The sequence below is a fragment of the Martes martes genome, assembly GCF_963455335.1.
Source record: "Martes martes genome assembly, chromosome: 2".
Classification (NCBI taxonomy): domain Eukaryota; kingdom Metazoa; phylum Chordata; class Mammalia; order Carnivora; family Mustelidae; genus Martes; species Martes martes.
This window is the reverse complement of record NC_137889.1, coordinates 195,879,586-195,901,797: the sequence shown is the minus strand read 5'-3', so window position 1 is coordinate 195,901,797 and position 22,212 is coordinate 195,879,586. Positions and strand designations below refer to the sequence as shown.

Here is a 22,212-nt window from a genome sequence, read left to right as displayed (position 1 = left end):
ATTGGTCAGTCAAGTGTTATAAAGTATCATTTGATTGTATTCAGCATTTTGGTGCCACTGGGCTTTATGTTCATGCTGTGAAGAGTAGATGTGAAATTATCATGGAATAAATAAGAAAATCTCAAGTTCCTGCACCAAAATCATTAAGTGGTAGGAAAAGAATTGAAGAAAGCTTTGTCCCATCCCTGAACAATGTCAACCTCTGTAATACAACTCAAATGGTTTCATTTTGTTTTTAAAGGATAGTCAGCAGTCAATACATTTCAAGTACTTTAACACAGTTAAAAAAAAAAAAAAGAACCAAAAACTCGGAAGACAATCGTTCTCTGTATTAAACAGCAATATATAGCTGATAAAAGATTGACTCTGTGTGTGTTGGTGCGTGTGCATAACATACACCCAAATTACTAAGAGCAGATAATTACTTCATCCTATCCCCCATTTTCTGTGGTGGGGTCTGATCAGAGAGGGTTTTATTTTTTATTTTTGTACATCTTGAAGCCTCCATCTCCCACCCCCACTCCACTGCTTGACTGGAAGAAGAGGCAGGAACACTACAGCCTATGGCACAGAAAATAGTTCGGATTCCAAGTCCCTGTCTCACACAGTAGAAAAGAGCGATCTTTATCAAGGAAAACAGTGTCTCCAAGAGATTTTTCTTTCAAATGCAAAACCAGAGGCCTTTATGTCCTTTGATAAGGCCAACTCTTGGCCCAGTGATCTCTTCAACAGTAAGTCCGTACAATCACAGGACTTCTGCTTGATATCCTGGGAGTGTACCCTTAGTCTTGTACTCCTAACAACTCAAATATTTCATGTCTCCATATTCACATCAGGAAAAGAAATTCCTCATTGTACTATATTCTGTGTGTGCAGTTTACATAGAAATAAAACCATCCCACAGTCTGGTTAGTTCTCAGAAAATGAGTAAATTCAGTTAAAATACAGATGATCTGGTGGCTCTGGATGGACTGCGGGTTTTGTTTGCTTATTTGGTAACTACTCCTATTCCTCTGAAAGTAATGATTTTTTAAAAGCTTCCCTGGGTTCCAAAATAGTGAAAGGGTTTGCTATTAACTGCTACTTTGAGCAAATGGAAGGTACTGTTCTGCATTCGTATCATGAATTTCAACCTTTGGTCACAGAATATGGATCCTATGTGGAGGTGCAGATAGCCTTTAGATCTACTCAAAGGCTGAAATATTGAGTTAAGTTGCTTCCGGAGTTCTTTGAAAGAGATGGAGAGAGGCACAAATCCTCAAATACTTGATTCATGATCAGAAAAATAAAGTATTACATCTAGGGCCTTTATAAAAGTGAGCAAAAGTGTCTTTAATTTAACGAGATCATAAGTCAGGCTAAACTTATGCATGGCTCTTAGACATTATATTGATGCTTCCCTTGGTAAAGAAAAAGGAAAAGCTCCTTATAGTTTTATATTACAGTAATGAAAAAACTAGATAATATAATCACTTAAAGGGTAGCTCTAAATACAAATCTGATGCCAGAACTTGGCATGTAAGGTTTTAACAAATAACATGTAATTTGCTGTTTCCATTTTAATGAAAAAATTACAGGTCATTTATGTCTAATTTGGATAAAGTTTTAAGATTATCATATACTATAAAAGTAAGCGGCAATCCAGGGTAATAAAGTTTTTATAATCAAAATTTTAAGGGGACAGAATTATAATTTAATTTCTATGAGAATGAATGGGAGTCACTATGTGCATATTACGAAACCAAAATACATGGTTGCATCCTGCTTCTGGTACTCCTCCAATAATCTGTTTTAGTTATATATATTTAATTTAGATGGATCACAAATATGATTATATGAGTCCAAAATTATGAATTTAATGTTTAAATGTTATTTTTAATGCAGATTCACAATACATAATGTCTATTAAAATATTACATTTAAATTGCATGCTAAATTTGGTTAATAAAGGCCTAATTTTCTTTTTTCTAATTTTCAATATGATACTTTGAAATACATGTACATACACACACACATACACATATATTCTAAATGTCCTACTCATGAGGAATAATTGCCTTTCCATCATAAAAACATGTGCAAGCATTTTAAAATATGTGTGTGTGTATGTGTGTGTGTATGTGTGCAGATCTGTCTGCAGTCCCATAAACACTGTACAGATAAGTAAATTATCTATTAATATTCCTATGGGTTTTGTATTATAAATATGAGCTCTTGGATCAATGATATTATCCAGCAGTAAAATTATATTTACCCTCATTTGCACAATAGTAAGTCTCTTAGACCTCTGATGAATTTTTCACATGTGGTTTGGGTTTTATGAAAAGTGACACAAGAGGCTGGATAATTTTGCCCATCCCCTACCTTCACTCTGTCTCCCCAACTTTGCACATATGTGCACCAGCCACACACAGAGTATGTACACAAACACACAAATATTTCAAAATGAAAACAATGTCTAAAAATACTGCATAGGACATTGACATGGTAATACAATCAGCATCTATGCCCAGATATTACTATTATCAAAATGTCAGTTATGCCCATTACATAAGAGCTTCTCCCTTCTCCCCCAATCTCTTCATAGAACAGTAAGTTTCTTTTAAAGAAAGGGAAAAATGGATGCTAAGAAACATGGTGTTTTTAATCTGATCCAGCCTTCTGGCTTACCTTAGAGATTGTGTATTTGTGTGTGCATGTGTGTGTAAAAATCACATTATATACAATACAATTTTTACAGAAAGCCTGGCAGCTACAAATAAGAGGTAGAACTACTCAAAACTATGTTTCCTGCTGCAGGAAAAAATTCATTTTCTTTACAGTAATTAAAAAAAAGTTTAAAAAATTGACAAAAAATAAGTTGCAGGTTAGGCCCCATAATTTAAACAACAAAATCTACGAAGAAAATATTCTTCAATGTACTCAACAGATAAGTTCATTAAAGGGTTAAAAAAAGTTGCATAGGAAAAAGGGATATTCCAGCACTTGCTACAATGATGGCAATAGTTTCTCTACAGGGAGTAAAGTACCTTGAGTTTTTCTTCTTTTGATAACTCTAAGATTAGGGCTGACAAGCAAGAGCAAGTTAGCATATAGCAGCACTTTTTTTCCAGTCCTGGAGAGCTCTAAAAGCAAGAAGGGACTCTGCCTGGAGGTCAGGGTTTCTTCTACCAGACAGGCACACAAGCCAGTAAGCACAGCTCCAAAGCTAAAGTGGTAAGTTCCTTCAATATTTTAATCAAAGGTGTTACAAAATCCTTAATGCTTTTGCCCTCTGCTTAATAAAGGAAAAGGACAGGGTCTGTGCGTGTCTTGAGTGACAAAGGAATCTGGTTGTCAGAGGACACATCTGAAAATATGAAAAGAAAAGGGGAGTCTTCAGATGTTTTTAAGGAACGGTGAACTATTGTCTAGATTTTACCTATGCAAGAGAGAAGCAGAGTGAGTGCTATATTATTTGGCCAATGACCAAAAACCAAAACAAAACAAAAATTAAAAAATAAACAACTAGACAAAACCCAAGAACATCAACAACAAAAACTGTCCGTTTTAAGAAAGACAAACAGGTTACAATGTAGTTTCTGTTCCCTTGCTCCTCCAGAAATATTCATTGTCTTCAGGCTCAAGTTCTATCCTAATTTGAGGCACAACTTTTACTGGAGTTCTAGGAGGACTAGAGGGGAAAAAAAGAGAAAAGAGAAAAGAAATAGTAAGTAAATCAGATTCCCTTTATTGTCCGTCAAATGTATGCGCATTGTGCAGAAGCTGAACGTGTCCTCTGTCCTCTTTACTTATCTACTCTCTCTGTGTTCAAAGCAAACATTTTTAAATGGGATGAAGGTACAAGAGTCAAGAGATTCAAGTAGAAAATTTCATAAACATTCACACCTTAGATTAAAAACAAAAAAACACAAAAATCAAGAAGGAGGACTGCCAGCTGGGTGATACTGTCAGAAATCAAGGACAAAGAGACCTACATGAATAAAATGTTCGGAGCTTTTGCTTTTTGGAAAATCAAGGAGGATCTGAAATGTCTAGAGCCGTGTTAAGATTGGGGAAGAAAACTACCGGAGAGCTGCCAGAAAATGGCAGTTATCCCTTAAATCAGAGATGATATGAAAATGATAAAAGCAAACATTGATCCTGGGCTTTACCATAACGATAGTGAACGTTTCCATTACTTCTAAGGATAGTAGGTCTCTTAGAATGCTTCCTACATAAAAGCTGGGGCGAGGTTCGGGGATTGAGTAATTGATTCAAGATAGCTTGTGGACAGGAAGGAAAGCAAGGCGTTCGGCCAATAATCCGCCATTTCTGTGGAGCAATCATCCCACAGAACCACATAAAACACGGAGTTGTCCTTTACCTTGGCATACCGAGTGACTGAAGGAAAGGAATTTTATCAGCATGATGTGTGGCGTTCAAGGAATGTTGGTGATCTTTCTCCTGGAAAAGAAAAATTTCTTTAAATTGTGACTAGTACTCTTTGGTAATGTATAAAATTAGAGTAAAAATAAAAATCTTCGTAAAAATCCATGCATGATCATTGGAAAGAGAAAGGCAAGTTTAGGCAATTTCTTTTTTCTTTTTTTTTTTTTAAGATTTTATTTATTTGAGAGAGAAAGACAGTGAGAGAGAGAGTGTATGGGTGAGCAGCGGGAGGAGCAGAAGGAGAGAGACAAGCAGACACCACGCTGGGCACGGAGCTGGGCTTGATCTCACCGCCCTGAAATCAGGACCTGATCCAAAATCAAGAGTCAGATGCTCAACCAATTGAGCCACACAGGCACCCCTACACAATTTCAAGAGACATCATATTGAGCTAAGAAACTAAGTTATGTGACCAAGATAAAATCTGTTTATTTCATGTCCCCTAGGTATGCTGGGATGGACCACTGTTGTTTTCTTCCATGAAGGGGTAGGAGGCCAATCAATTTTAGAGCATCTACTTAATGTCTTAGGTCTTGCCCTTGGATTTCCTTTCATCTTCGGCATCCACAGTTTTGTCCTGCTGTTATTCATGGGGGAGAAAAAGATTGTGAGGAATTTAATTATCCTGCACCTCTACTATCAATTTTGTTCTTTCATGGATTATAAAAGATTAATATGACATTAGAAATAATCTCAGTTAGAATGATCAAAGATGTTTTGCTTAAGTAAATTTCTAATATCATATCCATTTTCCATATATCCTCCTAATGGGTTTTTGAGGGAATGAATAACAACTAGCACTAAATAATCAATTTGCCATAAACTTTTTCCAGGAGCCTCAGTTCTAGCTGGTGGTGCTTTTTAAAAATTTTTTTATTTTTGAAGCAGCCTTTAAACTGTACTTAGAAGAGCTACACCAGGTCACGATGCCAACAGAAGACATATGTGCCATGTTCCTTTCTCAGTTTCATTTTGCTGTTAATGCTCTAGCATTAATAACATGAAAAATGAAGCCAGGATATGGTTTGAGGAGCTTGAATTCAGAAAAGAAATATTAACTAAATCCCGTGGATAGGACTGAAAAGAAATTAGCCTCAGCTACAAGTTACGGGTTCATGGCCTGAACACCAAAGCTGAGACTCTTTAAGCCCAGGGTGGCAGCCAGCCTTCAGGATGACCCCGCTGCTCCCTGCGCTTTGTGGTATTCATGTCCTTGTGTAATTCCTCCCCACGCTGTACCAGGGTTGGTCTGTGTGGGACCAACAGAACATGGCAGAAGGGATGGCAGGTCACTTCTGAGATTTAGTTATCAAAGAGTGCAGTTTCTGTCTTGGTTTTTCTCTCTGTTCTCACTGGCACTGGGGTCAACTACATGATGGGCAGCCCCACGGAGGTGCCCATGGGCCAAGGAACTGAAACTTCCTCCCCGTTGCCTTCCACCTAAGCTTAGAAGCAGATCCCAGTTCCTGTTGTCTTCAAGCTTGGCCCCAGCTGGAAGCTTGTCTGCAATCTCACGAGAGACCCAGAGACAGAACCACCAAATCCTCTGCTCCTATATTCCTGAATGTCGGGAACTATATAAGAAAGTACTTGTTTGTTGTTTTAAGCTGCTAAATTTTGTGGTAATTTGTTCCATAGCAACCAACAACTAATATACCTATTTTTCACAAACAGTCATTCATTTCCAGCTTCTCGTGGTAACCTCTTACTGAAGTGGCAGTGGCACTGTCACATGAGAATAAAAGTATCTCAACTCTCTTTTTTCCTCATAACATATCGGTAGACTTTGAAGGGCATCTGGATCTAAAAGAAGGTATTTTCTTCAAGTGAGAACCCAAAGTGAAAGTAGTTTGGAAGCAATTGCTATGTGCTACTAGAAAAGTTTGAGATATTCACTAATGTTACTATAGAGGTTTTCCGCTTTTTCACGTGGCCGGTTACCTCAGTTACAGAAGAAAAGATGGTATGTCAGAAACCATTACACTTTAGTCACTAAGCTATTACCCAAAAAAACCAGTCCATTTAAACAGGCATTTCTGAAATAGTAGAAAAGGAATAAGGAAATTAGGAAGAAACTGCATATATCTTATAAGTGACACCTAAAAAGTTGTATTAATATTTTATGATTGATTGCTAATTTAATTGACAATAACAATTATTCCAAATGCTCAGTAGAAACAACTGATTCACTGATCATTTAGAGACTCATGATGCAATTTCTCTCTTGAGCTCTTTGGTCATTGGCTAAAGCCTAAGGAAGACAAACAGTAACAGACAGTGATTTGGTACTGTAAGCTGCAATTCTACATATCAGCAGGAAAAATGAAAAATCAATTAAAAACATGGTTACAAGTTTAGCAACTGAAAGAAACCAGTGATAACTTGGATCAGAGCAAAAAACTACCAAACAAAAACTTAAAAGGTTATGGATGAAAGGAAGAAAAGTGAGGCTTAAGGAATGTAAAAATGAAGTTTTATGGTAATTACATGGAAATATTCACATAGAAAAAAAAAACAGAAAGGAAAATAGAGGGAAAGTTAATGTAAATGATAATTCTAAGGTTTTCTCTCTGCAAGCGCAAATCGTATTTGAGCAGACAGGCAAGAGGTTAGTTCTACTCACTGTCGGAAGGTTTGCTATCACTTAGGAAAGGTTGCTGTTCCATGATGTCCATTGGAATTTTAATACTTGGAACTTTTTCTGAGTATGGGCAGTCAGACTGTGAAAGAAATTTACAACAGTTTTTAGAGCGTTTTTACCATACAGCCCTCCCTATCTCCCAGTATTGATCAAACCTATCATATCAGCATTTACATTGTCTAAGGGGAAAAGACTTTGATATGATCATTTTTACTTGCTAACTTTTCAAATTCTACACAATTTTTCTCACATTTGTTTTCCTCTCTTCTGAGTTAATGGGATAAAGTCAATGAAAACTAGAACCACACCAAAAAGAGATCACTACAAATTAAAACAATTGTAAAGCTTTCCAATAAGCTGGATTCCCAATCAGCAAATACCGATGGCTTTGTTGTAGGGTAAAGTAACTAATCTCAATGTGAAAGATTAAATTTAGGAAACACCCTCAACTAGAACATGGTCTTGAAATTTTTGTTTTGTTTATGCTTTCTGATTCCACGTCCAAGACTTTCCTTCCAAGACAGGGAGAAGACTAACATTCACTATCAAGGAACCCCAATATAGAGTTGAAAATGAACCTCTCCCTCCTACTCTAATAATCCATCAACACTATTTTTGAGTCAAATGTTCATTCTAATTTGCTTATACCAAAAATATTTGAAAGCCTACCAAAACATGAGAAAATAAAAGGAAAGTACTTATGATCATCAGGTAAATCACAACCAAAATAAAATAATAAAATCGGGCAGCTATTCATGGGTCTGTTTGAAAAAACAGGTCACCAAAGCCAAAACTATAACAGATTTTCACAGGATTACCACCTTCCTTTTTTAAAGAATTCATTATATTGAATACAACTCTATGTTTGGACCGAAAAGATCAAATCCATCCCTTAACTGGAAGTACCAAAGAGATGCCCATTAGCAGAAATACTGGGGGGGTGGGGGGTAAGAACCAGAGGTTGAAGAAAATAAAGAAAAAATAAACCTTTGTAGACTACTATATACATTGAAAATTCCTTTAAGGTGAATGTAAAGAGGGTAATAAGCCACAATATGGTTTCAAAGGACTAAGATATTACACTTAAATTGACAAAAAAAAAAAATGAAGATGCCACATGCATGTACCTTTATGAGAATGTCAGGAAGGACAAGTTTTAATCACAGTATTTCAAACGTTTCCCCCAACACTAGCATTTATAGATGAACAGGTTGGAAGCCAACCCTTAATCATAGCCTAGCAGCCAGATCCAAAAATGACGGAGTGGCTTAAAATATTGGCAAACCATAATTTTCATGAAAGTTCTACTCATGAAAGTTCTGTAACCGCCATGCCCCTGTGTGGCTTTCTTTATCCATGGACCCCAGCATCCCTGATTACCAGGTGAATAGTAGGAGAGCCCCAAATAATGAGTACAGAGAACTTATTACACACATGTACTCTAAATTGCCTGGGTGAGTTCACTAGGACAAATATACACGCTTGTTGTTTTCTGGCGGGTACTGGGGATAGAAGAGAAAGAGGAGAAGAAAAGGAACAAGTATCACACATTATCTTCAAGAAATCTGTTGGAAATACAGAGCTGGAAATGAGAAATATCATTAACAACATAATAGAACTGTTTAAATAAAATACGATTTACTGGAAACTGAAACAAAGAATTAGGAGAACTCAGAAGCTCACCTGATCCAACTTTTGACACCAGAGAACACAAATTTAAAACATCTCAAAAGTTGATATTTTATTTTTTTCTTAAAAACTATTAGAGATGAGGATTCTATAATACGAGTTCATATACTAGTAATATGTAGTAAATTTTAAGTTTGGATCCGTGTGCATACACTGGCATACTTGTTTTGAAAATTCAAGATGAAGTATTACTTTAATTATGTCAGTATTTCAGGCATTCCTTTTTTCTTTTTTGTCTTGAGTGGTCTAGAAATTAATTTTGAATCCTGATTTCTATTCAATGTGTAAACATATCCTTCTTTTTAACACTGCACCCTAATCTGTACTGCAATTTAAACACAATCTCTTTTACCGTCATCACTGGAAACAGAAAATCTATACACCTGTTCTCACTGAAGATGGATGGTGACAGTCACAAAAGCTCCCTTGGACTCTTTTTCTCTTCAGCTAAATGGGCCTCATATATTTAGCCTTTTTTTATTGGATCAATTTATCTGAAATCCAATTTTGTCTGTTGCCTTCCTTCACTGTACTATTTCTAAATTCTCCACAAAGAATACAATCAGACAGCCTGACCAGCTGGAAATAACTAGACAGGCCTGGATTGGAGTTTTGGCTTTGCCACTATGACTGTGTACACTTAGAAAAATGACTTCACATTTCTCAGTCTAAATTTTCTCCTGTAAAATAGGAACAAAATCAGATACTATAAAGAGCTGTTACGGCAAGTCAGGACAAGTATGCATGATCAATCAAAACGATCACGTACAGATACCAAAACTTAACTATACTCCCACTTTAGAACTGTACACCAGGACGCAATTGGAATGGGGATACTGTGCTGTGTGAAATCCAGAACAAATCTGCACACGGAAAATGTCATTGCGGCAGTCCTTTCAGAAGGCTACTGGAATAATTGTAGGTGTTCGTGTTCGTGTTTGTGTGTGTGTGTGTGTGTGTGTGTGTGTGTGAAATAATCCCAGCTGTTCTCCTAGTACTGATTACAGACCCCTATTGGAGCACCTGTGAAATGGTTTCCTCAAGAAAAAAAGGGGGGGGGGCAATATTATTTCTCAGCTTAACCACCCAATTGCAGGAGGATCATCTGGACTACAAATTACCTACTACAATTATGTAGAAAGACCCTAAGCTCCAATTCCCTTTGCTTTTCATTGAAGGGTTACAGAGAGATCATCTTAAATCACATCAAAGTTCAATGTGAGGAGGAGTGCAATAGAAGAGAACCATGGCTGAGAGCCTATGCAAGTGGACACACAGATCACCGGAGCTGAGGTCACAGGTGTTTGTCCACATCAGGCTTGAAATTACATAAAACTGAGTTACTAATTCATATTTAAATCTGGATTATGAAGAGCAAAACAAATACACTTTAGAGCATTATGAAGCAAATTTCCTTTTTATCTATGAGATGGGAGACTGGAGTTCTTTAGATGTGGTGAGGTTTTCTTTGGAAGTCATTTCATCGCTATTTGTGTATTAATGGCTACAGAAGGACTTCAGAAAATATACAAAACTAAGGAAAGAAAGTAAAGGGCAAAGGAAAGTGAAGACTGATACGTAATACAGCCAGGTGAACATTCTTGGAATTCAGCCATATATCTCACATAAAGGATTTCATATATTCATATATATACACACACACACACACACACACACACACACACATATATAATATATAGTATATATACGATTATATATTTCACATATATATGTATATATGTACGTGTATACATATATATTTTTTTTCACATTTATTTCTTTAGCTTTACTTTGGAATTTTGGAAAGTTCCTTACATCATCATTGTCACTGTCCAGACTTCCTTTCTTCTTTTTCTTTTTCTTCTCATCTTCCTTCTTTTTCTTGTCCTTTTCTGGAATGACATCATCAAGGAAGCTGAGGTCATGTTGGGAGAAGAGGTAGTCCATGCCTTTTCTGACAGCTACAAGTGCCAAGATCTGAAAGGATAAATATAGAAAGTATGAAAGAAACCATGTCAGATGAAGTCACGGTGAGCACTGATATTACCCTATCAAAGGCAGTAGAAACCTATCTTGCATAAGGCTAGAATATGATAGAACCCATCTTGCTTATATGGATTTACATTACGTGGACCATAAATGTTTTCTTTACGGGGGATGTTGGGTCATAAAAGTCTTGAGTAAAACTTACTTCATTCACTGATGTGTATGATTACATTCACTTAGAATGTTGACACAAAAGGTTTATTTTTTTAAATCATTTTCTTCCCTGTCAGATTTTCAATAAAATGAAAGTTTAAAGAGAAAAAAAAGCCTGTATTATGATTTCTAATTATTCAAAATTAAAACATTACATAGATTTTTGAAAATCAAGAAAATCTGTACAACACACAGCATACTACAACATTTTCAAAGTGCTAATAACGGAGGTAATCCTTGAGTATGCTCAAGCCATTTAATCTATGGGGCAACTTCAATCACTACTATGACCTGAAAACTTACAGTGTGTCTAAGGCTGTGCTAAACTCTTTGGCAGGGTTTTTTCATTTATTCCACCACAAACTCAAAAAGTAAATATTATAATCTCCATCTTACAACTGAGGAAACTGAGGCTTGGAGACATAAGTATGTCATCCAAGATGACAAAGCCAGGTAAGGAAAAAATACAACAAAGGGCCCCAGCTGTCTTCCGCTAAAATCAGTATTCTTAAAATATATATCTTTGATTCTACGAGTTGCTCTTGAACAGTAACTTCTAAAGGTACATTAAAGATGCCTTTGCTCAAGAGTAAAATTAGTGTGCGCTGGGATATGAGAGTCATGACACTGTCTCAGATTAAACAGTTGTGTTTATCTACGTCATGCTCTACGTCTGTTTCCTCATCTCCCAGGGAAATTAACAACATCTGGCCCACTAATATTACATTATTGATTTGTGATCAAATAAAACCTCTAGAAAGATTAAAAAAATACTCTATAAAGGGAATGCATTTTTTATATTACTTAGCACAAGCAGTAAGTGATTTACTGGACATATTTCAAATTTATCCAGGTCTAACTTCGTTTTCCTGTCTTTAGCAAAACTAACAGGTAGACTATACCAATAGTCAAATGGCAGTCATTTGACAAATAAGTCTTTGTTCTTATTATTGTTTTCCAGTGAGCTAATAGAGTTCAAGAAAAAAGGGGGGGGGGGATATAAGGGACCATCATGAAAAAATATGACTCTACAAATATCACTAGTATTTTATAGCAATTTTTTCCTGCTTCCTTGGAGAAAAAAAATCACAACAAATAGACGTAAGATAAAAAATAACCCTGGCTAAGAGTAAAAGGATTTTTATTAAAAAAAAAAATATGTCTGTGAATGAGAATTCTGTTTCCAAAGCTGTGGGAGAGACAGATCAGACCTGAGGCTCGCTTGGTGACTTGCTTCAAGTATATGCATGTGCATTTTCTTGCAAGAAATGGAAAATTATGGTAAAGTATAAAATTTAATAATAAAACCAAACGCAGAACTAGCATTTTCCTTTTTTCTTTCTTTCACTTGTAATTCCAAGTGCAATGTTAGTTATTTTACCTTGCTTCTCATCAAGTTCATGGCAAGGACTGAGAACCCAGACTAACCCTTAAGTTTAGCAAGAACTTCAAAAACTTCACTTTTCACTCCATTTCTTCTAATTCACTGGGACCTCTCCGAAGTTGACAAATTTGTTTTCTTATTATCTGGACTGAAATGTGCTGTACTTGTTATTTAGATTGGTTCTATTGTACAGTATTTGAAAAATAACTCATGTGCACTGGTGTCTACTGGAGGTCAGGCGTCGTGCTATAGACTCAGTGTTTATCATCGTTGCTCAGAATGACAGCACGAGAGCCATGTCCATTTTACCCAGCAGTTCATGGCAGCTCATGGAGGTTCCCTGACCAGCAGAAACCAGTGTCAGTATCTGAACTCAGCTGAGTTTGCCAGTAAAGTCCAGTGTAGATGACCACAGACATAGGAACCTTAAATCGCACCTGATCAAATCAAAACTATTTGCCGAAGCTGGAAAAAAATGAGAGCCACATGGAAAAGACAGATGGGTCTTCTCTATGACGACAACTAATGCGATTGCTCCGACTTCATGGGGAGGTTCAGTTAAAGGAATCCCTACCATGACTGGAAAGATGATAGCAGCCACGGTGGACTTGAGGATCCAGAGCAGAGCTAGACACAGCACCTGCAGGAAGGTGAACAGGTGGACCCTGCGCAGGGGGACATGGCGCAGGTAGATAAAGTCTGGCTGGTGCTTTAGGGGCATCAGCAGCAGCTTCAGACGATCCATGAACTGGGGAGGAAAGGAGACAAGGATACAATTGTATTATTTCAAGAGCTGGTACACAGAGCCATTTCCACAACGCCTACCTAACAACTAGTGATTTATCTATTCTATAATTTTAAGCAAGCAGTGTCCTTTTCAGAGGACTCTGGTCAGGGAATTCAGAAATTCAGTCCAGCACAGTAAGACATGCTAGGAGTTTTCTAATACTCTTCCTCCTCAGGAATGTTATGCAGATGTAGGAGACAAAGTGGCCACCAAAGAATAAAGTCACAAAGCCAAATATAAATTCTAGATGCTCATCTCTTACTTTCTATTTTTATTATCTGAGTCTCTGGAGAGAGAATCTTGTGACTATTTTTGTCATGAAGGAAGATGTCTCACTCATGTATCTCACTCTGCCTCAGTCACCTTGTCTGAAAGAAGAGGTGCTACTGTGCATGGTAGACATTTCAGGGATGTTTCAAGTATCTAACTTGAAAATGGGAATGCACTGCTATTTTCATCAATTCCACATTATCTATTGATGGCATAACTTAAATAATAACAGCCAGCAATTCATTACCATTTCTTCTCAAAGAAAAGCCATATGACTACGATAGTGAGTTTCAGAGGGTCAACAACTACACACTGGAATCCAGGGGAGGCGATCAGTGTTGTGCGGAAACAGGTCCTATGCTGGCCGCTGAGCACCTCTGTGACAGGTGCTATGCTTCAGAGATTAACTGCTGAGTTTCCATGGATAATGATGAGAAGGATGATTCTGGGGGACCTATCAGAGGATCTCTCAAATGAAAGATATTCACTAAAGAGCTGCTGAATTGAATTATTATGTATTAGGACTCCGACATAGCACCTCTGCTTTCTTTCTGGAGGAAAGGGAGAAGTGGGCAAGTCAACTAGACTATCACAGACGAGCTTCTCAGAAGCTATTTCCTATCAACAAACTTTCTTTCTCTGTCTAGGCCTATTTTTGACCAGAGCGGGCCTTGTTGTTTATAAAGACTGGGTTACAAAATTTCATTGCTAAGTGAAATCTTACCAAAAGGCCTAAAAGAGGGAGTGTCAAGAGAAGAAGGAAAGAGGGACAACAGCATTGCAGAATTCAGGAATCCACTGGCTGTGCCTTTAGCAAAGGAATTTTTTCCCCAACATTATGAAATTGTTGATTTTTTTTTGCCTTCTATTTAATTTAATAAACACATATTGAGCTCCAGCCATTGGTTAAGCATCTAGAACACATAAAAATCAAACTTCTGATCTAGACTGACCTATTTAAGCCCCCCCCCAAAAAAAACCATTAGTTTGGGAGCCATATTAGTTTCATATTTTTCCATTTAAGGGAAAAAAGAATATTTACAAAGCCAGGTAAAAATAAAGTATTTTTTATTATATTTGTACTTGCCCAAAGTTTCATAAGAACAAAAAAAAAAAAAATCCATTCATACCCATCTAGTCCAATCTATGGGCCCCATCTTGTATTTTGTGACAAATATCCCAATGGTGAAGAACTCTACCCAGAGGGGACCTAAACAAGGGAAAAATAAAACAGCCTTTTCTGCTTTTGGGGGCCTGGCCACCTGCCCAGCTCTATCTGACTCTAAAACCAAATTAATCTAAATTCAATAAATGAAAGCAAGGACTATTATGAAGGGGTTTAAATAAATTCTTATGATGTTCACAGAACATGCAGTCTTTTCCCATTAAAACATTAGTAAGTGCTAAATAAGGCTACAATTAACAAGGTGCCAGAAAGCAGCAGAAGTACTTCCAGTCTCCTGGTGCCAATTAAATTAAACCTCAATTGAAAGACAAAGTCCCTTACAAAGGTTTCCCTAATGATTTTTTTTTTAAAGGGGGCCAGTTCTACCCAAATTGTGAATAGCTGAAATTTTGGACAAGGGTAGCACTAAACCACATTGACTTTACTCTTTTACTGGTGCAAAACTTTTGATCATTGATCTCAGCCATGTGAAAAGTGAATCAAATAATAGCCTGTTCTTAGTATGGTTTAAGGGCAGAGGGATAAACAGTGCCTTGAGAAGCACCCCAAAGAGTTTGATTTCCTTCTTGAGATGAAGGAAGGAAGGAGGGGAGGAAGGAGGGAGGAAGATAGATCATAGCCCTCTCATTTCCCTAGTTAAATGACCGGTTTTAACAGCTTATTTCAAGAATGGATACCTGTGGTAACATTTGTTAGCAAAAATTAATTTTTTTAATTAAGCCAGAAGTAAGAAGCAGATGTATGGCAGAGAAAGTAGAAAACAAATGCATTTTATCTATCTATCCATAAATCTTATAGTGCTATATTCTTTTCAGTATATAATGTAATGATTCAACAATTCTATATACTACTCAGTGCTCATCATGGTAAGTACATTCTTAATCCCCTTTCTGGATTTCATCCATTCCCCCCCACCACCTCCCTTCTGGCAACCACCACTTTGTTTACTGTAAATACACACACTCTAAAAACTCAGCAGTTAATGAGTAGCACTTTTCATCAACGGTCTGTTACTGGACTACTCCCACTATTAGAAAAAAAACACAGCTATACTTAGATTGCTATGGAAAACTCACCTGCACACCATTAAGGGATGCCACCCCCATATATAGGAACACGCCATAGAGAACAGGCATGGGAATAAACTAGAAAGAAAGGAAAATGGAGAAAGGTTAAAAAAATAATAAAAACAGTAATGAAGAAGAGTAGTTTAAATAAAGGCCAAATCTGAAACTAAAAGATACGACATAATAATATAGTGAACTCTAATTAGTATATTCATCATTGATAAACTTCTAAACTCTATACTAGAAATAAGTAGAGGGAGATTTTCAACTTTCATTTGATGCCTGTTGGCATTTTTTTTTAACAATGAGCATGTATAACCTCAGAAATAATTTTTTTAATGGGGAAAAAAATTCGTTTCCCTTTCCCCTTAAAAGGAATGATTATATAAACCAGATGTTTGCATGAACTGTGAGATAGAAAGGTAGACAGTTGCTTCACTCCTGAGACCAAGTTCCTTTCCAACAGCCTGTTGATTTTTTCCTTAATAATTTCTGCCAAATCATCTATCAGCTTGGTGTGTAAATGCCTCTTTCAATTAAGCAAACATCAAACGGCTGTCCCCTTTCTTCCTCTCAGGAATATTAAGAGGACTAACTAATGAGAACCCTGCTTGAAAGGAGCATCGAGCATACGGAAGCAATTAATTACACACATGTAGTAATACCCATCTTTAAAAAGTGAATACATTTTATGCATTAATTAGCAAGAGTCTTTTTACAATAATACAAAGTGTTTTAGCAATGGGAAGTTCCAATTCGATGTTCCTTAAGTTTTATCTGTTCCTAGACCTTTGAAATGTCCTTAGTACTATAGAAACTAAGCAACTCAAGGTTGATTCTGTTTCTGGGAAGCCTTCTATTTGAACAACAAAAGGTTCTCAAGCTTGGATTTTGAAAAGAAGTTCAAGTAATTTCGGTTTTCAAAAACCACAATCAATTAAGTTCAATCTTACCAAATCTACATAAAGGAGGCTTTGTAGGCAGGAAACAGTATGACTTCAGAGTAATTTTTAAAGAACTATAACATGTATTAAATGAAACAAAATTTCTATGTCTACCCTAGGAATGACCTAAAACGTTCTGTATCTGAGACCTTTTGGCCACTACTGAAAATTAGTAAATTCAAAATATGTCATGACAATCTCCAATTGTTACTGGCTAGCTATAGGAATTATTAAATTTATATGTAATACATATATTTATTTACATAAAACATCCCACGTTCCTTCTAGAAAAAAACAGTAATTGTAACATAGGTAATTTGATCTTGAGCTCAGAAAAAAATAATTGGTGTTGACTGTTGAGGGGGTAGGAGGGACAGCAGAAGTGTTGGGGAAGCCATGTGTGCTGTAATACCCCAGAATCACCACAAAGAGGTGAGCACATCACATTCAAGCCACTTGAGTTCTGACACATGCCTTTATTTCCTTTAGAATGTACTTATTCCCATTCCCCTGTACAAACTGACCAAAAGAATAACAAACAAAGAAACCATTTCACAGCATTCACTCATTTTTTAATTTTTTAAAATATCCTTTGAAAGCAAGGGCTCTCCCACTTTTCTTAATATATGATGGTTCCTCTCATATATCCATTTCATTTAGGTGGAAGGGGAAAAGAGACGCCTAGTTCTCTTAGAGAGTTGGGCATGTTGTTAGAAATCCTGCAGTAGTTACTTTTTAATCTGAGTAAAGTGTTTTCTCTGGCTTGAAAGAAAGTAATCACAAAGGTGATACTGAGAGTTATCTCCACCCCTCCCCTAAGTTTAGCTAAATATTTTCTCTAATGTAGCTCTAGCACCAGAGTGAAGGAAAGTTGTACCATAGTGCTGAAGTCTATTCTCTCTGAATTTATGCCAAATTTCGCCAAATCTACCACAAAATAAAATCAGAAGGTACCATTAACTCAGAATGGGGTACAGGTAGGAAAACAGGTTTAGAGATGATGATGTTTTTTAAAAAAATATTCTTTGGTGAAAAGGATTATAAGTAAATATTATATGCTTCCCATAAACATTAGAAATGAAAAAGTTAAATGCTTGATCCTACAACCTGACAGAAAAATTAAATTAAGTCAATGAAGATTTAGCATACTCAGATTATGTCACCAAATTTTTCAAATTCTGGTGAATGTAGTTCCACTTTTTTACTTAGCCCTCCCTTTGATTTTTGACAGTGTTAGAATATTGCCATAAGAAAAAAATGTGAAAGGGTAAATTTAATAAGAAAGGTAGATGGTAGTTGTCCACAGTGCAGAATTCAGGACAGGAGTGAGGCCACCCAGCAGAATAATAGTCACTGTGTGCGTGTGCACGTGTGTCTGACGCTCAGAATGAAGTACTGATGAAAGGCATGGAAGTACAGGAAGTTAGACCTGGGTTCCAATTCTGTCTCTACCCATTGTGGAACCAAGAGAACTGCCCACTGCTATCCTCAGTCTTCTCATCTATGGAGTGGTTATGATAAAGAGTATATAAGATCTAGTTCAGGGACTGGCTCATAATAGATGCTCAAGAAATGATAAATGTGGTACTGATGTCATTATTAGCATCAGGACCTTCACTGGCAAGTCGAGAAGCCTGCAGCCACCCAGCACAGCTCCCTCTGGTCCCTCTGTGGTGAGGGTAGGGTAGCGGGAGTACAGGCCACAAAGATCAGACTCGAAAACTCGGCTTTCTATAAGCTCTACAATATTGTCCTTTCAACTACAACAATTGTCTTAAGGAACATGTTATCAAAAAAACATCCTAATGCCCTTAAGCCCTAAAAATCTGGGACCATAAGGAAGCTGCCGACTTGCAATCTGGTCCTTAGTCTTATGATCACAAAACCACAGAGCGACTTATGATGAAGAGGTTGTGAAAATGCCACATTTCTCTCTACGTAAGAAACCTGGAAACTGGATCAAAGAAACGGGAAGATCATCTCCGGGGAAATGAAAGTAAAGGAGCTCTTTGGGGCCAATACTGTTTTATTTTAAAAGGCAATAAACCATGATGGTTATGAGATCAGGCTTTTGGAGTTAGAACTGCCTGAGTTCAAACCTTGGCTCGGCAATTTAAGAACTTTGGGACTTGGCCAGTTATTTATTTATTTATTTATTTATTTATTTATTTTTTAAATCTGTAGGATGAATGCAATTATACATACGTTTTTCATAGGTTTTACTGAAGAACTAAATAAAAAACAATCTGTGCAGAGCTCTTGGTCCAACGTCAAGCTCCCAGTGAACGGGAGCCGCTATTACCACCACCCTCCTCCTCTCTACCCTCTCTCCTCGTTTCCCTGATACGGAGCAGGGTGTGTGGCACATTGGAGGAGCTCAACGAATGCCTGTCAGGTACAAATTAAATGCTAGCCTCCACATTTTAGAACCCTAAACAAATCCGAAAGACAAATTTTGGCTACACTTCATGTTAAAGATGAATTGCTTCAAGCAAAGACCACAGAAGGGGCAGTGAACTTTACTGGATCTTTATTTCTTTAAGCTTGCGAGAAGCATTGGAAAAGGAAGCTCTAGGAACGGTCTTTCATTTTTTTGCTCCTCTATGGTGGGCCCCAGCCTCCCCATCCAGAACACGAGCTCAACAGGCAGCATTTCTGCTGCAGAGACACGGACTGAAACTGTAACCAGCCTGGGAAGCCAGTTTTCCCTGCTTCCCCACAGCTCTGTACTGGATCCGGGGTGGGATTTGAGGCATGTGTGAGTGCAGCTGGTTGAGGTCACGGGGTATCCTTATGAACTTAAAGCTAATACATTATGACTCCTTACATGTTTTCCATGTAAAAAGAGAGACTCTGGCAAAGAGATCAAAACAGAGGTCACAGACTTCCTGTTCAAAGTAAGCCTGCGTAAGGAGGCGCAGGGAACAACCACCCACCCTGCTTAGCACAGGGAGGAAATTCCTCGCATCCTCCCAGGCACGGAAACAGTGGGATGCAGGGAGCTGGGAAGGGAAGGTGTTGAGCCATGTCCTTTTAAAAAGTGAAAGGCACATATTTCTCTTGATTCCATGCATTTGATCTGCCTTTCAAAGGCAGACTCTTAAGTAAGACCATTCTCTAAAGTTGTCATCTGTCCCTTTAAAACACACAGTCAAATGGTGGAGGAAAAAGGTTCCCTCCTCCCAAGTAACCCCTGGTACCTCTTTCTGTGTGAATTCTGAGGTTAATTGCTAATCCTGACTCCACTTAGTCGTTACTTAAGTTTTAGTTAAACTGTACCCTCAACATCTGCCTCTTCCTGTATTGACTTCTTACGTGAGGCACCAAGAATTCTCCAGTGAATGCTTATAAGCTACCCAATTTCAATGGCAAGAAGGGCACATGATCTAAAATTAGCTGATGTGATTCCTAAAGTAAAGAACAGTTCTACTCGCCGAAGTCTGGAATCACAATTGTCAGTGCTGGAATACTTTATTGTTGTTTTAAAATCTGTTTCCCACAATATATTGGAAGCCATAGTAACAAAATAATTTCATTTCCCACATTTTGAGTATAAGCCTTGCCCAATAAAAATGTTTGCTGGACTACCTTTTTCACTGATTCTTACAATGATTCTTTGCATTTCCCATAGTTGAAATGGCCATAATTATGAACAAACATTAGCAGCTGAATAAGGGTGAGCTTAAGGAAGGTCAAAAGGAAAAGCAAACTCATGCTCATTGATAACTTACATCTCTCTTTCTCCTTTGTCTGTGTTCTAATCTGTTCCTGCAGATACTAAAGTGCTTTGCACATCAGGGCAAAAAGAATCACTGTACAATAAAGAACACAAGGGCTTTCAGCTTTAATTCTTCTGCAGCCACATTTGGGTGCAGGGTTAGAAAATAGTCGGGAAGAGGTGTTGCTGAAAATGTGAGTCTTGCATCTTTTTCTAAAAATAGCAGTTTATACAGTGTCTGTTCTCTGTGTCCCTTTGGGATCATACGTGATTACTCAGCTGACAGATTCTCTTAACATTAAAGCCAATTTTCTGTAACAAAAAAAAAAGGCTCTTAAACAACTGAATTTTTTGAGTTAGGATTTTATACTGTATTAATGAAAAGACATAATATAAAAATAAAAGAAAAAATTGGTGGGGGTTGATAGGCTAATAAGCTTATTTGAACTGATGGAAATATTTCTATTCATCCCCTACTAGGAGCTAATCACTAAGAGACCCCATAAAAAAACTCTGCGGTTGCATCATGTGAGCCCACCTTTGGGGAACCCAGGGGCAAATTCATTCCTGTAGATCCTCCGACAACGTGAGGTCACAATTGCCTACAATGACCTTTCTAAAAATGGATTTGTCCAGATGAGGTTCTATGGTCTATGTGGCTAGACATTTCCACCAGTTGCTGTGCTGGTGTCTGTGGGGCAACAAAGGAACATAAAGCCTTCAGGTTGTGGACTTGATGCTGTGAAACTCACAACTTCAAACCTACCCCACAACTTGCTTTGCACTGTCAAAAGGGATGACAGATTTCCCTCTGTCCCTGCAAAACCCTAAGACTTGTACTCTCCTGAGGTTCTTCGTGCATGATCAGAGATAACTCCTTCAAGGTTATTTTAAATTTTACTTTCCCACGTGTGCATGAAATATATATTCCTTCATGATTCCAGGCAGAAATTAGTTAAGCCAGTTAACTGACATTGTGGAAACCAGGAACAAGAGATGAATATTTAAATCTTTTAGCTGTTTACCAAGTATTTTCTGCATAACATATGTGTTAATCTAAATTCCCTAAGGGCAAAACCAGTCTTAGCTAGAGGCTACAAAATTATAGTTCCACTTTCCTCAAGTTCATCTGAATGGCAACCCACTCATAAATGTGCCAACTTGAGAGAAACAGAGGTCTTTTGCCTTTCCCTCTCTATATTTCTGTACGGTTTGAATTCTTTACAAGAGTGTACTGCTCCATCACTTGTGTAGTTAAATAAGCATCTTAAAAATCTGAAAAATGAGAACTGTTTAAAAATAAACAAAAATTCTCAGAGGCAAATTTGAAAGGATATTAAGTGGTTGTTTATAGCTTCTAGGTCTATAGGTAATTTTCACGCTTTGTACTGTGGTACAAAGCATCAAATACAAATTATCAATAATTGGCCAGTATTGTTTATGTAATAGAAGAGAAGAATAAAATGCCTGTGTCACAAAAAAAGAAATGGAAGCTTCATGACAGCTAAACCTGCTCTTTTAACCCTATCTCATCTTTGTAATGGGTTTTCCCATACAGTTCATATTCATCAATTTTGTCAGATAGTCACCCCAATGATCAAACATACATATTTGACTCCTAATTTTCTAAATCATCTAGCATGTCATTTTTTTCTTCTTCCAAAGTTCATTTCTAAAGTTTTCTGGTCAAAGACCAGTAATTTTACTCAACTTTCCCTCTGTGGAGATTAGGTCTTCTGATTCAAAGAAAAGAGAAATATAGTCAGCAATAATTAAGACTAGGAGAAAAGTTACAAAATGATCATTCATGTTATCCAGGAGTCTAGTATGTGCCTCTGTATGGGGGGAAGGGAAGCAGGATTTAGGAACAAGTAATTGGAAAGCAATGGGAAGAAA

General features: G+C 37.2%; 1 protein-coding gene across 2 annotated transcripts in view; it reads right to left on the bottom strand.

The window, feature by feature from the left end:
• Nucleotides 1–1,975: 1,975 nt before the first annotated feature.
• SLC4A4 (solute carrier family 4 member 4) overlaps nucleotides 1,976–22,212 on the bottom strand; it is a 346,042-nt gene continuing 325,805 nt past the window's right edge. The window contains exons 21-26 of one of the 2 annotated variants that reach the window (XM_080796031.1): nucleotides 15,664–15,732; nucleotides 12,919–13,092; nucleotides 10,577–10,738; nucleotides 7,055–7,151; nucleotides 4,367–4,446; nucleotides 1,976–3,673 (exon numbers count right to left, since the gene is read on the bottom strand). In XM_080796031.1, the coding sequence (XP_080652157.1) occupies nucleotides 4,403–4,446; nucleotides 7,055–7,151; nucleotides 10,577–10,738; nucleotides 12,919–13,092; nucleotides 15,664–15,732 (546 nt within the window). In that variant the 3' untranslated portion in view covers nucleotides 1,976–3,673; nucleotides 4,367–4,402. The remainder of the gene's footprint in view (nucleotides 3,674–4,366; nucleotides 4,447–7,054; nucleotides 7,152–10,576; nucleotides 10,739–12,918; nucleotides 13,093–15,663; nucleotides 15,733–22,212) is intronic. The other variant, XM_080796032.1, reaches the window with a different exon arrangement.